The sequence below is a fragment of the Dermacentor albipictus genome, chromosome 4 (genome assembly GCF_038994185.2).
Source record: "Dermacentor albipictus isolate Rhodes 1998 colony chromosome 4, USDA_Dalb.pri_finalv2, whole genome shotgun sequence".
Taxonomy (NCBI): Eukaryota; Metazoa; Arthropoda; class Arachnida; order Ixodida; family Ixodidae; genus Dermacentor; species Dermacentor albipictus.
In genome coordinates this window covers 140,271,958-140,289,009 of record NC_091824.1, presented here as the reverse complement: position 1 = coordinate 140,289,009, position 17,052 = coordinate 140,271,958, and the positions used below count along the sequence as shown (strand labels likewise).

General features: G+C 46.1%; 1 protein-coding gene across 3 annotated transcripts in view; it reads left to right on the top strand.

Annotated features, from left to right (window-relative positions):
- The window catches only part of LOC139059354 (condensin-2 complex subunit G2-like), a 107,985-nt gene that overhangs the window by 31,463 nt on the left and 59,470 nt on the right, over positions 1-17,052 (top strand). For all 3 annotated transcript variants that reach the window (XM_070537649.1, XM_070537651.1, XM_070537650.1), the window contains exons 7-9: positions 824-896; positions 6,932-7,015; positions 13,584-13,676. In XM_070537649.1, coding sequence (XP_070393750.1) covers positions 824-896; positions 6,932-7,015; positions 13,584-13,676 — 250 coding nt within the window. The remainder of the gene's footprint in view (positions 1-823; positions 897-6,931; positions 7,016-13,583; positions 13,677-17,052) is intronic.

Here is a 17,052-nt window from a genome sequence, read left to right as displayed (position 1 = left end):
TACTGTACCGTACCTGGAACTTAAGCTTATCCAGTTTCCCCGCAACCGCTTTTCTATAGTAGTAGGGTTTCCTGGCCTTCTCACGTCACCTCCCCCCTCTTGTACGGGAACTGCCTATTCTCCGCCCTCCTCTCTACAGTTGTATCTATGCCCCCTTTGGACTCGCACGTTAGTAGAAGGGGAAGCGCTACAGTTTCTTCAATGCTTTTGAGGGAAGTCACGGATAATTGCAGCTGTGAAGAGGCTAATATGGTGACGCCCAGGGAGCCCCAGAGGGTATTGTACATGTTTGTTGTGGTGGGGTCGAAACGAGTCTCGCAATTGCGAATTACAAAATTTGCAGGCGCAAACTGGAATCGGCTAGCACAAAATGGGTACTTGGAGGTTGTAGGGAGAGGCCTCGTCATACAGTTTACATGAAAATAGGCTGATGATGATGATCCAGTTACATGCTTTTTTTTCTGCTGTAGCCGATACTGTTGGTTTCCGTTAATTTGACCCTGACGGGACCTACAAAATTAATTGGATTAGACAAAATGCAGAAACAGCATCAAAATGCACTGCTGCTTCATTTGGCAGTATTTGACCGAATGGAACATGCACATGCTTTCGATGTGTCCAAGTTCATAAACAAACCAAAAATCCAAAGTGCACCCAATTTTTAATTTTTATGAAAAGTGGCCTAGGATATGCGTTGCACCATGGCGGTTCGTTCTCCTGAAGTCAGCTTAGCCGCAGAGATTGAGACGTAAAAAAGGCTGATGATGATGACTATTTGTGTGTTCTGGGACACTCGCTGTATCTATGCACCAATCTGTTCCAGCTCTCAGATACAAGTGTTGGCCCGAGCCTATATCTCTGCGTGGAAAGCAGTGGCTGACACACCGCAGGCTACGGTGAGATAGCATACTTTATACTTTGCTTTGCATTATTGCTTCCTGGTGTCAGATTAACCTTGTAAGGCATTGTGTACACAGTTTATGCCAAGATTGGGCATCAGAAGCAATGATGAAAGTAATGATATTTAAAATGTGTCGCATAATTGTTCAAATACTTCTCAATGGACTTTTACTGGAAGGGTCAATAAAATGCGCAAGATGTTTTAGTAAACAGAGTGGGAAGGTAGACTGTTCAGTATTCTTGTTTAGTGCGAGTATGTCGTATGCAGCGGGTTCACTTCTTTCATTATTTTAGTGTATTATCATTCTTAAGCTACGTCATGCACTTTCCAGAGGCCAACTATCGATGTTTGTATGTATGTTCTGATTCAACCATTTTCCTGCCTTCCTGGGTCACTGTGTAGTCACTGGTCGAATGTGTATTGCATTGGGCTGCTTTGGTGAGGTAACAATGTTCAAAGCCAACCATTGGATTAACTTAGATCATGAGAAATGTGTACGTACAGTAATCCCTTGTTATAACGAAGCCAGGAGCACGGCGAAGAAAGATTGTTATGAGCAGTAATTCGATATAAGCGACCACTCGAGAAAAGCTAAAGCAGTTGAGCTTTAATTGTGCCACAACTGTGAGGAAGTCAATATTCAGTGAAACAAAACTTTATTCAGGTGCAAAAAAGGCAGTGAGCTTTGCCTGTTTCAAGTTATGCTCTAATTTGACCAACCATTGCACGAAGCCATGGTTGCCGCCCATGCATTCAACCTTATTTCGCAGCAAGCGTAGGTATTCCCGTATCTGCTCCATAGTTGGCACTTCACGTGGCTCTTCGTCCGCCGACTTTTCGTCTTCGTCGAGGCCACCAACAGTGTCAGTTAGTATCTCCGCATCCGTCGCTGGGTCGACCATGGGAGCAGCAGCGTCAGCCAACACAAATGTCTTCTACTTCTACTAGTCGCCTTCTACTTCTTGGCCATCAATTTTATGAACAGCCTTGTACAGATTGATGCAAGTCCTGTCACTGTCAGGCTGGTCATCATCGGCGTCGCTGACAGTGGCGTAGGAAAAGCCGGTGTGCGCAAAGCAGTTGGCAGCCTTCGAAGGTGTGAGTTCTTTCCATGAAAAGTTCAACAAATGGATCGCACCAAGAAAATCAGTCTTGTACCTCTTCCTGGCGTCATGCGCTGCAAAAGAGCCTTGCAGTACAGCTTTCAGGTGATCTCAATGATGCCCTGATCCATCGATTGCACTACCGCGGTTGTGTTAGCAGGCGAAAATTCCACAGCGATTGCCTTGAGGTTGTCGGTCTTCGTGTGGCTTGGACAATTGTCAATTATGAAAAGCACTTGCCAATACTTTGCGTCGAACCGTCTATCCAGAAAGCGCACATAGTCTTCAAAAGTAGCAGCAGTCATCCATACTCACTTGTTACTTCTGTAGATGTATTCCTGGGGAAAACACTGGGAAGGCGGGAGATGGAAGTTCAAGACGATGAGCAAAACGAGAGCAAAGTAAAAGCAGGAGCCAACGTTTTGACAAGTGGACGTGTCTTCTTCAAGGCGACATATGTATGCTTTCCTTGCCACAGTACGTATAGGTGGGATTCTAAAGGGGAGAGGACATAAGACGTAAGGCCGCACCCACCCACTTTACCCCTCTCCTTTTTAGAGGAACTCCACCTATATATACTGTGGTGAGGAAAGCATATGTCGCCTTGAAAAAAAGTCTACTTGTCGAAATGTTGACTCCTGCTTTCACCTTGTTCTCGTTTTGCTCATTTCTTTGGGAATAGTTGCATTTCGGGAGCTCCGTGGCTTCTCTGCCTTCCCCAGTATCAACAAGGGAAGCTTGTCTTTGCTTGTTGCATTGGCACCACGCAGCATCGTGATAAGCTCCTTGCTCTGTTTTCCTCCGGATGAGGATCTGCCAGTGGTAGTGAACATGCCATTTGGTAGCATCCTGTAGAAAAATGCAGCCTCACCTACGCTGTAGATGTCTTTGTCTTCATACTTTTCAAGTAGCGATTGGAGCCGATGTTGGCACCATACATCTAAAGTGTCATGGTTCACGGTTGCGCTTCGCCAACGAACGACTTTGAGGTCATAGCGTGTCGTTTCTTGAACCTTGAAGCCAGCCATGGCCAGCCTTGAACCTTGAAGCCATCCATTTTATGGCCCATTTGGAGGGTTAGAGGCTTTGGCTTTTGCAGTAAGTGCAGGTCCATGTTTGGGGAGATTCGCACTCTTGGTGTTCTTCAGCCACCGTAGAAGTGCACCTTCCACTCCGGGGTATTTCGAATCGCGATTCCTCTTTCTCTTCACCGACAAGCTCTTTTGAAAGCCATTTAGCACAGCTTCCTCATTTTTCAATACAGTTGATAAAGTAGACAGTGGTATGCTGAATTCCTTCGCAATGTCACTTTCTTGCCGGGCGCCTTTTTCTACTTCTTTATCAGCATAACTCTCTGCTCAAAAGTCACACTTTTGTCCGGAGACTGGTGGAGCCATGTATCACTGTAGACCACAAAAGCACATGTGAGGCACGTTTAACAAAGCACTCCGAATAACACACAATCGCATGGCCTGCAGCACAGATCCAAACGCACATGCTGTCAGCGCCGAAGTGACTTAACACGGCGGGCAACGCAGAAGGCAGGAGCTTTAAGATGTTGTCCGGGCATCTCTCTTTCCTCTTCGGTGCGCGCTGGTGATGGTGACGGTGTCAATAGTGGACTTTGCATTGGCTTCACGTGTAACAGAAGAAAGGAGATTGGAGTTGTGGAGACTAAGAAGCAGGAACCAAGGAAGGGCACCCGTCGGTGGAAGATTGTGCTCAGGAGGGCAGGCCGGAGAAGGGCAGATTTGGAGGAGCAGCGATGCCGAAACTGGTTGCGAGGAGAAGGGAAGTGAGAGGAGTGACTGGCGTCCAAACGGTTTGCAAACTGGAGAGTGAATGCAGAGGGGAAGGCAGTGGGGCCGCTTCCAGAGGTCACAGAAGACTACGAGAGTATCGCGCTGGAAAGCACCACAAATGCCGTGGCTGGAGTCTGAGGTTGTTTGTTGTGCTCAAAAAATGATTAGCCACTCATTGTGGGTACTCGGTGCAATTGGAAAACTGAGTGGTTTTGTAGTATGGGCTTCTCATGATGACTGGGTAATTTTTTACCGAGGTGTGCAGCTGTGAAGTTCGCGAAATGAGTTTTTTGGCGCACCATTGTCGACGACACTGTGCGAATTCTACGGTTCAAGTGTGGATGTTCGTGCACCATCACGTGTGGGCCATTGATAAATGTCCAGGAACAAAGTTCAGTGACCTTCCCAAGCATTTAGACCATTTCTCTAAAGTCTGATGGTGGGAATCGAGCATGACTCGCATGAGAAAATTGCCGGGGAAATGCCAGCTTGCCTTGATACGCAATGTTGACAGCCTGACTCACCACTGGCGATGCTCGGATTTTTCTTGTTTTCGGCAAGTTATCGGTCAGTTTGCACTGTCAAAAGTGCAACGAAGTTGGGGTGGTGTTTTATTGCAATGCAGGCCGATTATTGCGAGTGGTGAGCAAATTTCTGGACCGCCTTTCCCAAAGTCGTCTTCCCGATTTAACATGGCTCCTCACATCGAACATGGCACTTATAATCGGAGGGACACTTCTTTTGTGGTTTTCGGCGCACTTCAGTGCCAGAAGTGCTCTTTACAGAGGTAAAGAGGCATGGGGTGCGCTCATCGAGCGCACCCCATGGAATGCTGCAGTAGAAGTCTGCCGCGGTTTTTTGGCCACTTTTTGGCATCCAAGACACCACAGTTTTCTGGCATCTCAACGCGCCTGGAAAACATTATTTTCGTGTGGATTCTATATCAAGGGACACCACCTACGCGACTGCGACTGAGATGAACAGTTCAGGCGCACCGTGCCATGGAATTTGACAGCTTCCATTCACTCCACAGTAAACAGCTGGAAGCACTCAGCATTCGCTTGGTACCCGTTACTAGACGGTCATCGCTTGCGGTTTTGGTACTTTTGTGGTCTGTTCTGTGCCTGCATGAGACTAATTTGTTGGCAGTATCAATTTGACACTGGATGCGCAAAAGGGTCGCTGCCGCTTGGCGGCGGCAAACGCTTTTGCTCGCCGTTTCGCTTTAAGCGGGTCAAGGTATTTCTGTGCTCCATGTAATGTGGCCTAAAATGCATGTGTTTGGGTCAAGACTAGAATAAGTTTCGAATAAAGCAATATTTCGAGTAAAGCGATAAAGCGATTTCGTTATAACGAGGGATTACTGTACATGCTACTCTCCAATGAAGCTCTGTAATTGACCTTGGCTGAACACCTCAGAGCAGCACCTTGTTACCCCCTCACGGGGGCTACTTCTAAAAAATTCAAAGGTGTTGTCGCCCCCATCCGTAACTTTCACATAATTCTTTAGTGCAATAAACATCTGCCCTTAGTAAAAATGAACTATTCGGTGTTTTGGAAGTGCCATACCATGCTTCTAGAATACCGTGTCATTTGCTTAAAGGTTGCACTGTGTGTGACATTTGTCTGTTGGCCTCCGAGTCTTTTGGGAAAACTGTTGGCTAGTCATTTGGCTAGTCTTTGGCTGCCACATGGCAGACAAAGGAGAGAGGCCGTGTGCAATATACACTCTGGGACTGTACATGAACTTCCAATTTTGGAGGCCAAGCTTCACGTGACTGTTCCTTGTCTACAAGAAGGTAGCAAGGATGATGAACTTTAACCAATTGCCAGATGCCAGTCTCGGAAGTCATCCTATGTGTACGTCTCTGTTTTGTGGCTGCATGTTCAATGTTACCTACTCAGTGGATGTAACAGGTGATTAGGGGTGCCATAACATAAAACTATTCCACACTTTTCTATTCCGATTCTGCAATCAGCCCTCCGCGATTGGTGAAAAACTTTTTTGGACCACCCACACTTCACCTGTCTTTCACGTGACGTCACGAAAACTTCGATAACTCTCCATCCGATATGACGTGTACACTGATTATGCATGATTTCACCGAACAAAAGAGAAATGGTTATTTCTGACTTGATGCCTTTTCGACATTAGCCCTCGGCTATTGGTCAAAAGTTTTCGGGGTGCACCCACTTCACCTGCCTGTCGCACGACGCCACAGAACCGAAAAAACTCGCCACATCAAATTGACGCGTATGCATTAAAGATGCATTAATATGCCAAACAAAACTGAATTTTATTCTGAATAGCTGCAGGCTGCCCCTTTCCGAAAAGAATAAAAGATGGCTGCTGCCAATCACTCGGGCACTGGCTAATCGCACCTGCCGGAGAGCATGGGTTTATTTGCCTGTAATAAAACTTTTTTACGTGGCCGTGTTACGTTTTCAAGCCCTTTCTACATGTTTAGGACCTCGTTCTGCTAACTCTTCTTTGCTGAGGATCCGCTTTAGCATCATTCTTAAGCTTCCATTGCATGCTGCCGCAATTGTTGATGAGCCACCGTAAGCTAAGTAAGGGAAAGCGGACCAATTTTCAGTGCCAATTTTCAACGATTTTCAGTGCAGTGGCTCGGCCCTATCGAATCCCTTTCCACTTGAGCGTGCTCCTCGCCTCTTGTGAGCCAATTAGATAAGACAAGCCGCTCAGTGTAGGCAATGTTATTCGTTCTTCAAGCAAACAAAAGTGACCTCGTGTAAACGAGGAGAGCGTTTGATTGGTCTGTTGAGACAACCCTGCGGGTTACCGCCCGGCGCTTGCATCGGCAGTTACGCTAATCGGACGTCAGGAGATTGGAATAACATATTGGAATAGTTTTACGTTATAAGGCTCTAAAATAGGTTGTTTCCAAGGCTGAGTGTAAAATTCATGGGAGCATATTATGTGTGGTATTGGTGTAACCTACCATTCTGGCTGCACATATTGTTCTTTTTAGCATTGATTTAATGGTTCCTTTGAATCCACCTTCACAGCACACATTGTATGTTGTTGCATGGGTAATGCTGGGTAGCGCCTTTGCCTTATTGTTGGTTACAGCTCTTCACCATGTTGCTGTTTAACATTGCAGGTTCTTAAAGAAAATATGCAAGAGATCATGCATTGGGCAGTGAATGGGGATCTTGTCGAAGGCCACCATGAGAACTTGTTTAAGGTGAGTAGGGGAAATGCTGATTGGCCAAGCACTGTTGTTACCCGATTTCCTTGTGCAGTTCTTCGTCTCTGCTCTCACGCCACAATATCTTCTTTACAGAAAACATGGTAGCATAGGGAAACATGACACAGCGGTTATGGTACAGTTGAGTCTTGATATAATGAAGCGTGTACATGCACAATTTCAATATAACAAAGTTTCACTGCTGCCGCAAAGGAATACCGAGACACTAAATGGAAGATGGTCAAATAGTTTAATTACAAGCGGCTGCTTGCGCAAGCACTTCTCAAATGTTCCGCTGCACCACCAAGAGCAACCACCGAAGATGTTCCGCATAAATTTCAAGTTCGATAAGATTCTGTCGCACGCTTTATGCTTCAGATGCAAATGAAAGCATACGAGAGTGAGCTGAGAACGACGCTGGTTTGATGAGAGCTGTCTTCCCGTGCAAGCAAGGGGAGTGGGGAGAGCATGCGGTAACGTGATCAAGTATGTGGGAGGCAGGGGGGCGTAGGATGGAGTGAGGGAGTTAGGGGCACGCTGAAACGAGTCTCCTTTTCTAGCGCAGCTGTGGCTGCGCGTGGCTATCGCCCTGGGTTGTGCATCCTGTTTTAGAGGTAATCTGTCATGAGCGGTAAGAGTGGGCGTTCTGAAACGATGTGGCATCATGTGCACTGTCTTCTTGCGCATTTAGTACTCGAGGTTCAATAAACTTAAGTTTCGGAGACTCGTTAAAGCAAGAGAAGGACAAAACATTTGCTCCCCACTGCAGGTGCTTTTCATGAGAGCGCTGTTCCCCTGTGGGCAAAACTATCAGCTGTGGAGGCAATGTAGACACGAAAGCATGTCTGGGCTTGCTTCGCAGTGCCAATGTGAAGGTCTCGACACATCATGAATCCGTATCTTTCGTCGCTGACTAAAATTCAACAAAATGTGTTTTTTTTTATTATTTTTTTTCTCGTACAATCTTGCTTTTTCCAGTTGCCCGATAAACCTGAATTTTGCAGCCCCCCCCCCCCCCCCCCCCCCCGGCCTGTGCAAGATTCATCGTTACTGTACTTATTTACACAAAAGATTAAATTTTGGTCTAACCAAGCAGGTTGCTAATTTTGCCGACCGTTGAAGTTTACCGTATTTACTAGAATCTAACGCACACTTCTTTTTTGACAAAACTGGTCCAAAAATTGTGTGCGCGTTAGGATCGAGTACGACCGTAATCTGCGTTACCATTATTGCCATCGGCATTTCAAAATGCCCGCCTCGTACACGCTTCGAGTCTATATGCTATAGCTTCCTCCATGTGCTGCAGTATGTGTCCTTCGACTTAGGTTAGTGCACAGTCCGTCTTCTCGTTTTCCGCGTTTGCTCTATCAGCATGGCAGTGCCGACTGCAAAGACATGCCGAGTTCATCATGAAGTCGCAATTAAAAGGAAAGCAATCGCATGTGCTGAGGTGGGCGGAAATCGGGCCGCATCATGGGCGTTCAGAGCTCCCGAAACTTGCGTGCGGGACTGGCGCAAACAGGAGGGATGCTCTACACCGGCGGCGGCTACGTACGCCATGGCCGTGCGGCCCCTATCTTGAAGGTGATTTGCGACGGAGAAAAGAATGTACGCATCTAGGCGCACCGCGCTGTGTTCTGATCGCTTAGTTCGCATTGAAGCAAGAGGCTGCACAAAGGTCCTGCTACAACACTTCCTCGCTCCAGCGTTTTGATTTTCCGCGGTCGTTTAGTGACACGTAGTCATGTTTGCTTGTGTGCACGTGACACTACGCTTGTTAACTTAGCTAGTAAGCGAATGTTTATAAGTTTATACGGCCAATAAAACTACTATCTTTACTTGTTGTATAGCTGTCTACTAATTTGCTATCATAATCGATAGTTCGCCTTTCGAGCGAAACTGCGTTTTTTTTTTTTTTTTGATCGCAGCTTTACTGCATTGGGAGTAAATCTTTGCTTTTTCGAAATGAGAGAAAGTTGTATTTCTGTACGAAGGAATGAGGTGCGCGGTACTGTAAAGGACTTTTCCTCTCTTTAGGTCACGGCCAACAGGTGCACGTTACAATCGAGATTGCATTAGAATCGAGTAAATAAGGTAACCTCAAAACAAAGTCAGCCTGTTAGCCTGACTGGGCATGATTTCTGTGCTAATTCACTGGACTGGTTTTGTTTCATTCACTGTTGTGGAGTCACTGTATGCATGAAATGGTTAGTGTCTCCAAGTGTAGTACTTACTGGTGGCTCTATTTTTCATACTGTTCTGAAGAGTAGTGTACGACGCAGTTAGGTGGTGTCCTTCTCCTGTTAGAGCCCGCACCTCGTGTTTAGGGCATGAACCGCCAGCCCAAGTAATCATCATCAGCATATCTTATGTCCACTGCAGGACGAAGGCCTCTCCCTGCAATCTCCAATTACCCCTGTCCTGCACCTACCTGTTCCAACTTGCGCCTGCAAATTTCCTCATTTCTTGACCCCACCTAGTTTCCTGCCGTCCTCGACCGCGCTTCCCTTCTCTTGGCACTCATTCTATAACTCTAATGGTCCTCCGGTTATCCATCATGCGCATTACATGGCCTGCCCAGCTCCATTTTTGCCTCTCAATTTTAATTGGAATATCGGCTATCCCTGTTTGCTCTCCGATCCACACCGTTCTCTTGTCTCTTAGCACTACACCTAGCATTTTTTGTTCCGTTGCCCTTTGCGTGGTCCTCAACTTGTTCTCGAGCTACTTGGTCAACCTCCAAGTTTCTGCTCCATATCGTATGTTAGCACTGGCAGAATGCATTGATTGTACACCTTTCTTTTCAGTGATAGTGGTAAGCTCCCAGTCATGGTCTGGCATTGCCTGCCATATACACTCCAACCAATTTTTATTTTTCTGTAAATTTTCTTCTCATGATCGGAGTCCACTGTGAGTAATTAACCTAGATAAACATACTCCTTCATGGACTATAGAGGCTGACTGGTGATCTTGAACTCTTGTTCCCTTGCCATTTGGATTATCCTTTGCTGTTGGACATTATCTTCAACCCTTCTCTTACACTTTCTCTGTTAAGGTCCTCAATCGTTCGTTTAATCATTCATCTCTCAAGTACTTTGGTTCAAAAGTAGTCTTGAAGCCTTCTGATAACGCTGTTTTTGGTGGTACTGTTATTAAATTGGTGCACATTGGCAGATAAATGCATGGTAGAGGGCAAAACAAAGCTTTTTGCCATTCTTGCTTTCTAAGCAGGGACTGGATGTTTCTTTTTTTTTTTTTCAGTTCGACCCGATTTTTGTACAATTCCCTGTAGTCATTATCCATCAGTTTTTTTTGTTTTTGTTTTTTAAAGGAAACCACACCGTACTTTTGTGTGCATAAGCAGTTTATGATTTCTAGTATACAGAGTTTTGCGAGCTGACTATTCTGCAGTCTAGGCTTACAAGTGTACATGTGCGCGGAAGGTCTTCATGTTGGAATCGGACCTCCAGATTCAAGTTGCTGAAAGACAGGTGTGCAAACATGGTCGCCCAGGAAGTTCATGTTACTGCCTTTCAGTAACATGAATTCCACAAGCTTGCTCAACTTTCACTTCCAACTTGCAAATACGATTAAACCTCAAATAACGAAGTAGGTAAAATCGGCACTTTGTTTCGTTATATCGAAATTTTGTTGTATTGAAATTTGACCTTTTCTGCAATTAAGTACAGTCACCGATTGATTTTTCTTGCCCGGAAAGGGGCCGCAGAATTTCCTGAATCATCGGTAAATCGAAGAAAGCAAGTTTGAATGAGAAGAATTCATTTTCATGAATTTGGGAGTCATCGACTAATGATACGGTTTTTTGCCACTTCGACAATATCATCACTTTGGCAGTAGGAATAAGCTAACAAGCCAGCCGTGCTTTCGCGTGCACTTCGCCCCCGTGGCTGATAGCACTGCCCGCACTGGGATGATGCTATTGTGAAAAGTGCCGGCAGCGGGGCCATGGGGCAGCGAGGCAGCGGCCTCTCGTTCCAACGAGTCAGCGAAAATTGAGATTATGCACCAATACTAAACGCGCAGGAAGCCTGCCTACATGATGGCACGCCCGGTCTTTCCACACGTAGCAGATTACCTCTAAAGCAGGGTGTGTGGCTGTATATGCGCTCAGCTGCACTCAGTCATGCGCAGTCACGGCCTAGAGAGAGAGAGAGAAAACATTTATTCGGACCATCGAGGTGGTCGTTCTTGATGTCGAGTGGGTGGTGTCCTCATTCCAGGACTCCACTGGCCATGGTTGCTCGACGTACTTGCTGGACGAGAGCTTCTTGTCCCGCCAGGGTATCGCCAGTCATCTGTACCTCCCACCGCTCAAATGACGTGCTAGGCATCTTTAAGAGTTGGTTTGCCCCCGCACCCCCACGAGACGTGAAAGAGTGTAGGGCGTGTGTCGTTGCACCAGGGACAGATGCCGCGATATGTATGTGGGAGCATTTTACTGTATCTGTGTAGGTTTGGAAATGTGTTGGTCTGAATAAGTCGGAGAGCTACGGCATCTTCAGTGCTGAGCTTTCTGTGAGGCGGAGGATAAATCCTGCGGTTGTGTAGCTGGATCTCAAGTTGGTTGCAGTAATTGGACGGCAGGGGCATGAAGGTAAAGGGTAGGGATTGATAAGAAGATTGGTCTTGCCCCGCTCGGTTGATTAGCGCTCGAGCTAGGGCTTTCGCCCTTTCGTTCCCCTCCAGACCCGCATGGCCCGGCGTCCACCTGATTTCATGGTATTCTTGCAGCCTCGGGCCTAGAATCTGAGCCGCCAGCAGCGGTGTTCATCCGTTGGCAAAGTTACGGCAGGCTTGTTGCGAGTCGGTAACGACATGGACTGCCCTGCCTACCCTGTCTTCTTGCTTTATTACCAGCGCTGCGGCTATGGTCTCAGCCGCAGCTGGGGTCTCTGCCTTTACGGAGGCCGCGAGGGTCAAGGAGTTGTCTCTCCCGTTCACGGTGGCTACTGCGAAGAGGCCCCCTACAGGGTACGCCGCCACGTCCACGTACGTTACATACGGGTCACCCTTGAATTGTTGGCGCTGTCTGTCGACGCGAGCCTTGCGTCGTCCTTCAAGTAGTTCATGACTCATGTGCTTCAGTATCGGGTTCGCCTTGATCTTGCCTCTGACCTCAGGCGGGAGTAATCGTTGCCCATCGAGGGCACGGAGCTCCGTTGCTGTTCCGGTTCGGTGGAGGATGGCTCTGCCCGCCGCCGTGTTCTGTAGTCTGGCCTTTTGCGAAGCCATAACCGCGTCTGACAGCTCAGCGAAGTTGTTGTGGATCCCGTGGGCCGCTAACTTCTCATTTGAGCTGGTGACAGGGAGACCCAGGGCCGTTTTGTACGCGCCTCTGACGATGGCATCGATTTGTTCTTGGCCACGTTTGTTTAGCGAGTGATAGTGATACAGCATGCTATACGTTATTCTGCTGATCACCAGAGCCTGGACGAGGCGAAGCGTCTCCTCTTCTCGCATGCCCTTGCAGCTTCTTGTAATTCGTTTTATAATCCGCGAGATCTGGTTAGTGGCAGACCTTAGGGTGTGGATGGTGTGGGAGGCTTTCAGGGGTCTCTGGATCCAAAAACCCAGAATCCTAGCCTTATTGCCTTCCGTGATCTTCTGGCCTTCAAGATAGAGGTCATGGCCAAGACGCGCGCCAGAAATCGTGAGCATGCCAACTTACCTCCTCGTCCCTCGTGCGCGCTTGATTGTGTTACCGCGAACTTGCTCCACTCCTCCTCTTTGCCTTTGCACGCGTGGGAAGGCAGTACTCCTGAAGCCACTATCTTGCTTGTCTTATCCTCGCACATGTTCGCATGTGCACATGTTCGCATGTGCACATGTTCGCAGTCCAGGTGCGATAAAATCTTAAAATCTTATCGCACCTCGACTTTATACCGAACATGATGCGGCTCCACTTCGGGGCCACGAGGTGCGCGATTTGGAAGGTGCGTTTGCAAGCAGCTGCTTGTAATTCAATAATTTGAGCATCTGCGTTCGCAGAAGTTCCCATTTATTGTCTAGACATTCCTTTGTATCCAATTTAAATATAACGAAATTTCACTTCCGCCGCAAACGCACTTCGTTATATTGAGGTTCTAAATACATGGTGTTCTGTGGACAAGAGGTTATGAAAAGTTAAATACTTTGCTATATTGCAAATATTGTGATACTGAAGTTCATTATATTGAGGTTTAACTGTACTTTATTCATCTGACATACTTCAGTACCATTATCACCTTCCCTTGCATTACTTTGGAATGGCCTTGCCTTTCAGAGGAGGTTTCTTTTTTTTATGTTTCCACATAATCACCTACTGCCAGGCTATTCTGTTATAATGCTCTTTGGGGCTCTGTGCCCAATGAGTTTGATAGCACTGAAGCGGTTATAATTGCCGGTTTAACCATGGCTCTGTGGAAAGTGCTCATGCCAGCTGTACATGTTGAATGTGAAGCTGTAATAGCTTCACATAATAGGAAAATGTCCTCAGCTTCTACTGTGTGTGTTTGTGCACATTGTATAAGACTTTATTGCTCATGTTCCTCTTCTTTCATTTCAGTTTCTGAAAGTTCTGCATGTTGAGAGAAAGCATAGACCCTTTTCCATTATGTTGTGCCATGCCTACTACCCTATCCTTTGGCGAGGCCTCCAGGTGAGCATTTTCTTTCTGCCGAATGTGAGCGAAAGCCGAGTGTATTGCTACGTGTACATTTGTCACATCATGTAGACGGTTGCACTGTTCAAAAGTTTTGTTGCACTGCATTTATTGCAGTAACTGGTGTTTTACAGCTGGGCCTGTTTAATACTAGATCGGATGTTTTCATGAGAGTTTCGCTCACGTATATCGGACAGTGGAGGTACCTGCTTGAATGCCTCGTGCATCGGAGTGCTGTAGTCATAGTCATAGGCCAACTCCGTCAGCCATTGCATTTGATGCGTCAAACAAGACATCATGCTTCTCCCTAAGGCACACTTTCTCTCTGCACTGTGTTGGAGATCAAGGTAAGGTGCTTTACCGCACCTTATCTTCTGTTCACATGTGTTAATATATTTTGCCAAGCTCGGTTCCTAGAATTGCAATCAAAGCAGCAACATGGAGGATGCCACAGGTATTTTCTCACAAAAAGAATTCTTGGGGAAGGGCTGGTGTGCAAGCCATAATTGTTGTGTTGGGGCACATTATTATGTGGTTAATTGTTAAAGGGACACTGAAGGGAAACAATAAATCAGTTTAGACTAATAAAGCATTGTTTGAGAAACCTGCAGGCAGTCATTTCAAGAAAGTAGTTTGAATATTAGATGAGAAAATGAAGGTCCAAGTATCAGTATTTGAATTTCGCGCCGAAACCCCAGCGCCGGTACGTCAGCGTGACGTCGGAGATTCCAAAGTTTGTTTTCGCATTTGAGCCGCGTTGCCTGAATAAAGGTTCCCGAAACTTGGCATGTTTAATATTTGGTTCCTTTAGAACACAATGTAGTCAATCTGTACCGCTATATATAATTAGTAGGCCCTAGAAGATGCCATCAAAATCCAAGACGTCGCAGCCCCCAGGTGCGGGAACTCAAGTAGGCGTCGCCACCCGCATTTCGTTCTTGCGCTTTTTCTGGCTTACCAAACGTCTTATCGTTGTAAGAGTGGTGTTTTTGGTGTTGTAGAACGGCGATTTACTGATGCAGAAGAAATCACTTTTCACTTTAGTGTCCCTTTAAATGGGTGTTTTCCTTGACCTCTGATATTGGTGCCTTCTTTACGTGTTGGTTGGTAGGTCTACGAAATTTGCTGGAGCATCCCTCTTTGGCATTGAGCGTGGTGAAGGCATGGTTGCTCATCCTCATATGCACTGCCGCTTCATTTGTAATCTTCATTGCCTTTCACACGAGAGTTGCTTCTGAGGCACTTCGCACTCTGGGCGACCATCCAATCCGCATGCGTTGCAGTTCAATGGAACCAAATAATGCAAATCACTTCATTAGAGAAGTTATTGTTGTCACTACCATATCTACAGGGCTTAGTTTCCCCTAGGTCTGGTGGTAGCCGTGGGACCATTTGATTCACTCCATTATGTGCCTCTGTACCAATGTCTTAGACGTGCCCATGATGCAAAGTAAATGTAGTGAACAGCTTATGCTATGAAGACTTGAGTGTCCATTCAACAGTGCAGTGCAACTAAACTCGCACGCACTGCGTGCAGTTCCATCATTGAAAGTTTAATCCATAGGTTGAAGGCAAAATTAGCATTTTCCTGACGCAGTAGCACAAGGCTACAAAGCGTCGATGACGATTTGCTTTTATATTCTGCAACTCACCGATTTATGCCGAGTTGATTTGCTTTATCAGTAGGTGGCTTTTCACCATTGAGGCAGTTGGCAGTTTTCAGTCTCGGAGCAGCTATTTTATGTATTGAGTATTTCCTGATCAATCTGAAATCTTATATAACTGGGATCGGCACTGTTGTTGTAATCAAGTGTCAAAGTACACTAGTGTTGTGTCTGCATAGCGCTGCATGGGCTGGAACATCCATTATCTCAAATCGCACAGTGTGCTGTGCCTCTGTAATAATACTGTGAAACGTTACTGTGTTTCTTTCATGCGCAGTCGCGCTCCAATTTTGTCTGACTACCTTTTAAACAACCAACCTTTAAATAAGATAACCGATTATAAATATCTTGAGATTTATTTTTCTGCTGACCTGACTTGGAAAAAACACACTGAATATGTATCGTCAAAGGCAGCAAGATTGTTGAACTTCTTTAAGAGGAATTTCTGAGATGCTCCTCAGAAGGTTAAGGAAATTTTGTATTTCACAAACATCAGACCTATTATGGAGTACGCCTGCACAGTCTGGGACCCTCAAGTCGGAACCCATTCTGCTATGCTGGAGCATATTAAGAATCGTGCAGCACGATTTGTCGTAAACAAATATTGTTCTAATGTCCATAGTAGCTGCATCAAGGAAGAGTTGAACTGGGACTTGCTGGAAAAGCACTGTTTATGACTTAAGCTAGAACATCTCTACCGGATTTACTTCAATAAAACAGTCATTAACACTACAATATATTTGCTCCCACCACACTTTGTATCGAGAAGATGCGACTACAAATGGAAGATCCTTGAAACGAAGTGTCGTACTGATGTCTTCATACGCTCTTTTTTTCCACATGCCATCAGTGAGTGGAACAAGCTGCCTCACTCTGTTATAGAATGCCATTCCGCGGTAAAGTTTCGAGCACCATTGTCAGAAATCTGATGTACTTAATGCAGTTAGTTACTGTTACCCGCTCTTCATATTTTGCTTTTCTTAATTCCTTACATTGACTGATGTGATTTCACATTGTACGATCCTTTTCTTTTTTTTTAACCCAGAGGTTGAGCCCATGCTGCATGCTGTGTGACTATCTTTGAAAGTTGTATGTTTGTATCCCCCCTGCAATTATGCCTTCACAGTGTTGCAGGAAATGTGAACATACACAAACGAACAAACACACACACACACACAAGCAAACAAATGCAAGCAAGCAAGGATTTCCTTCAGCACTTTAATCTAGCTGGTGTTGCTCAGCTGACAGAAACTATTGTACTTGTGAGGCTTGTAGAAAAGGCATAGCCAGCCATATGTCTCTATATGTCGCCATATAGCACAGCCTGACAGGAGCATATGAGAGAGTGCGCCCTCTAGCCCTGTCGTGCACAAAGCAAACACTGCAGTTGCATGTAGCTACATTCTGCTATGTAATGTAAATACCGCGGCCACTGCGGAGTGCCGTGATAAGTCTGGTAGCTGAACGCACTGCGGCTTGCTGAGGACAACCGCCTCTGGCTTGCATTCTGCATATTGTAGGTGCCAAAATCATAAGTACTGGCATCTACATGAACATCTGTAGTGGGGCGTTGTAGGCAATACCCCACTCCGCTGTAGCCCTTGCACTGCAAGGCATTGAATGAGTGGAAGCACCACGAAGGGAGTGTTTGACTGCCAATAACTCTGCTTCTGCTGAACACATTGAAGTACTTTTAGCAGCAAAGTATT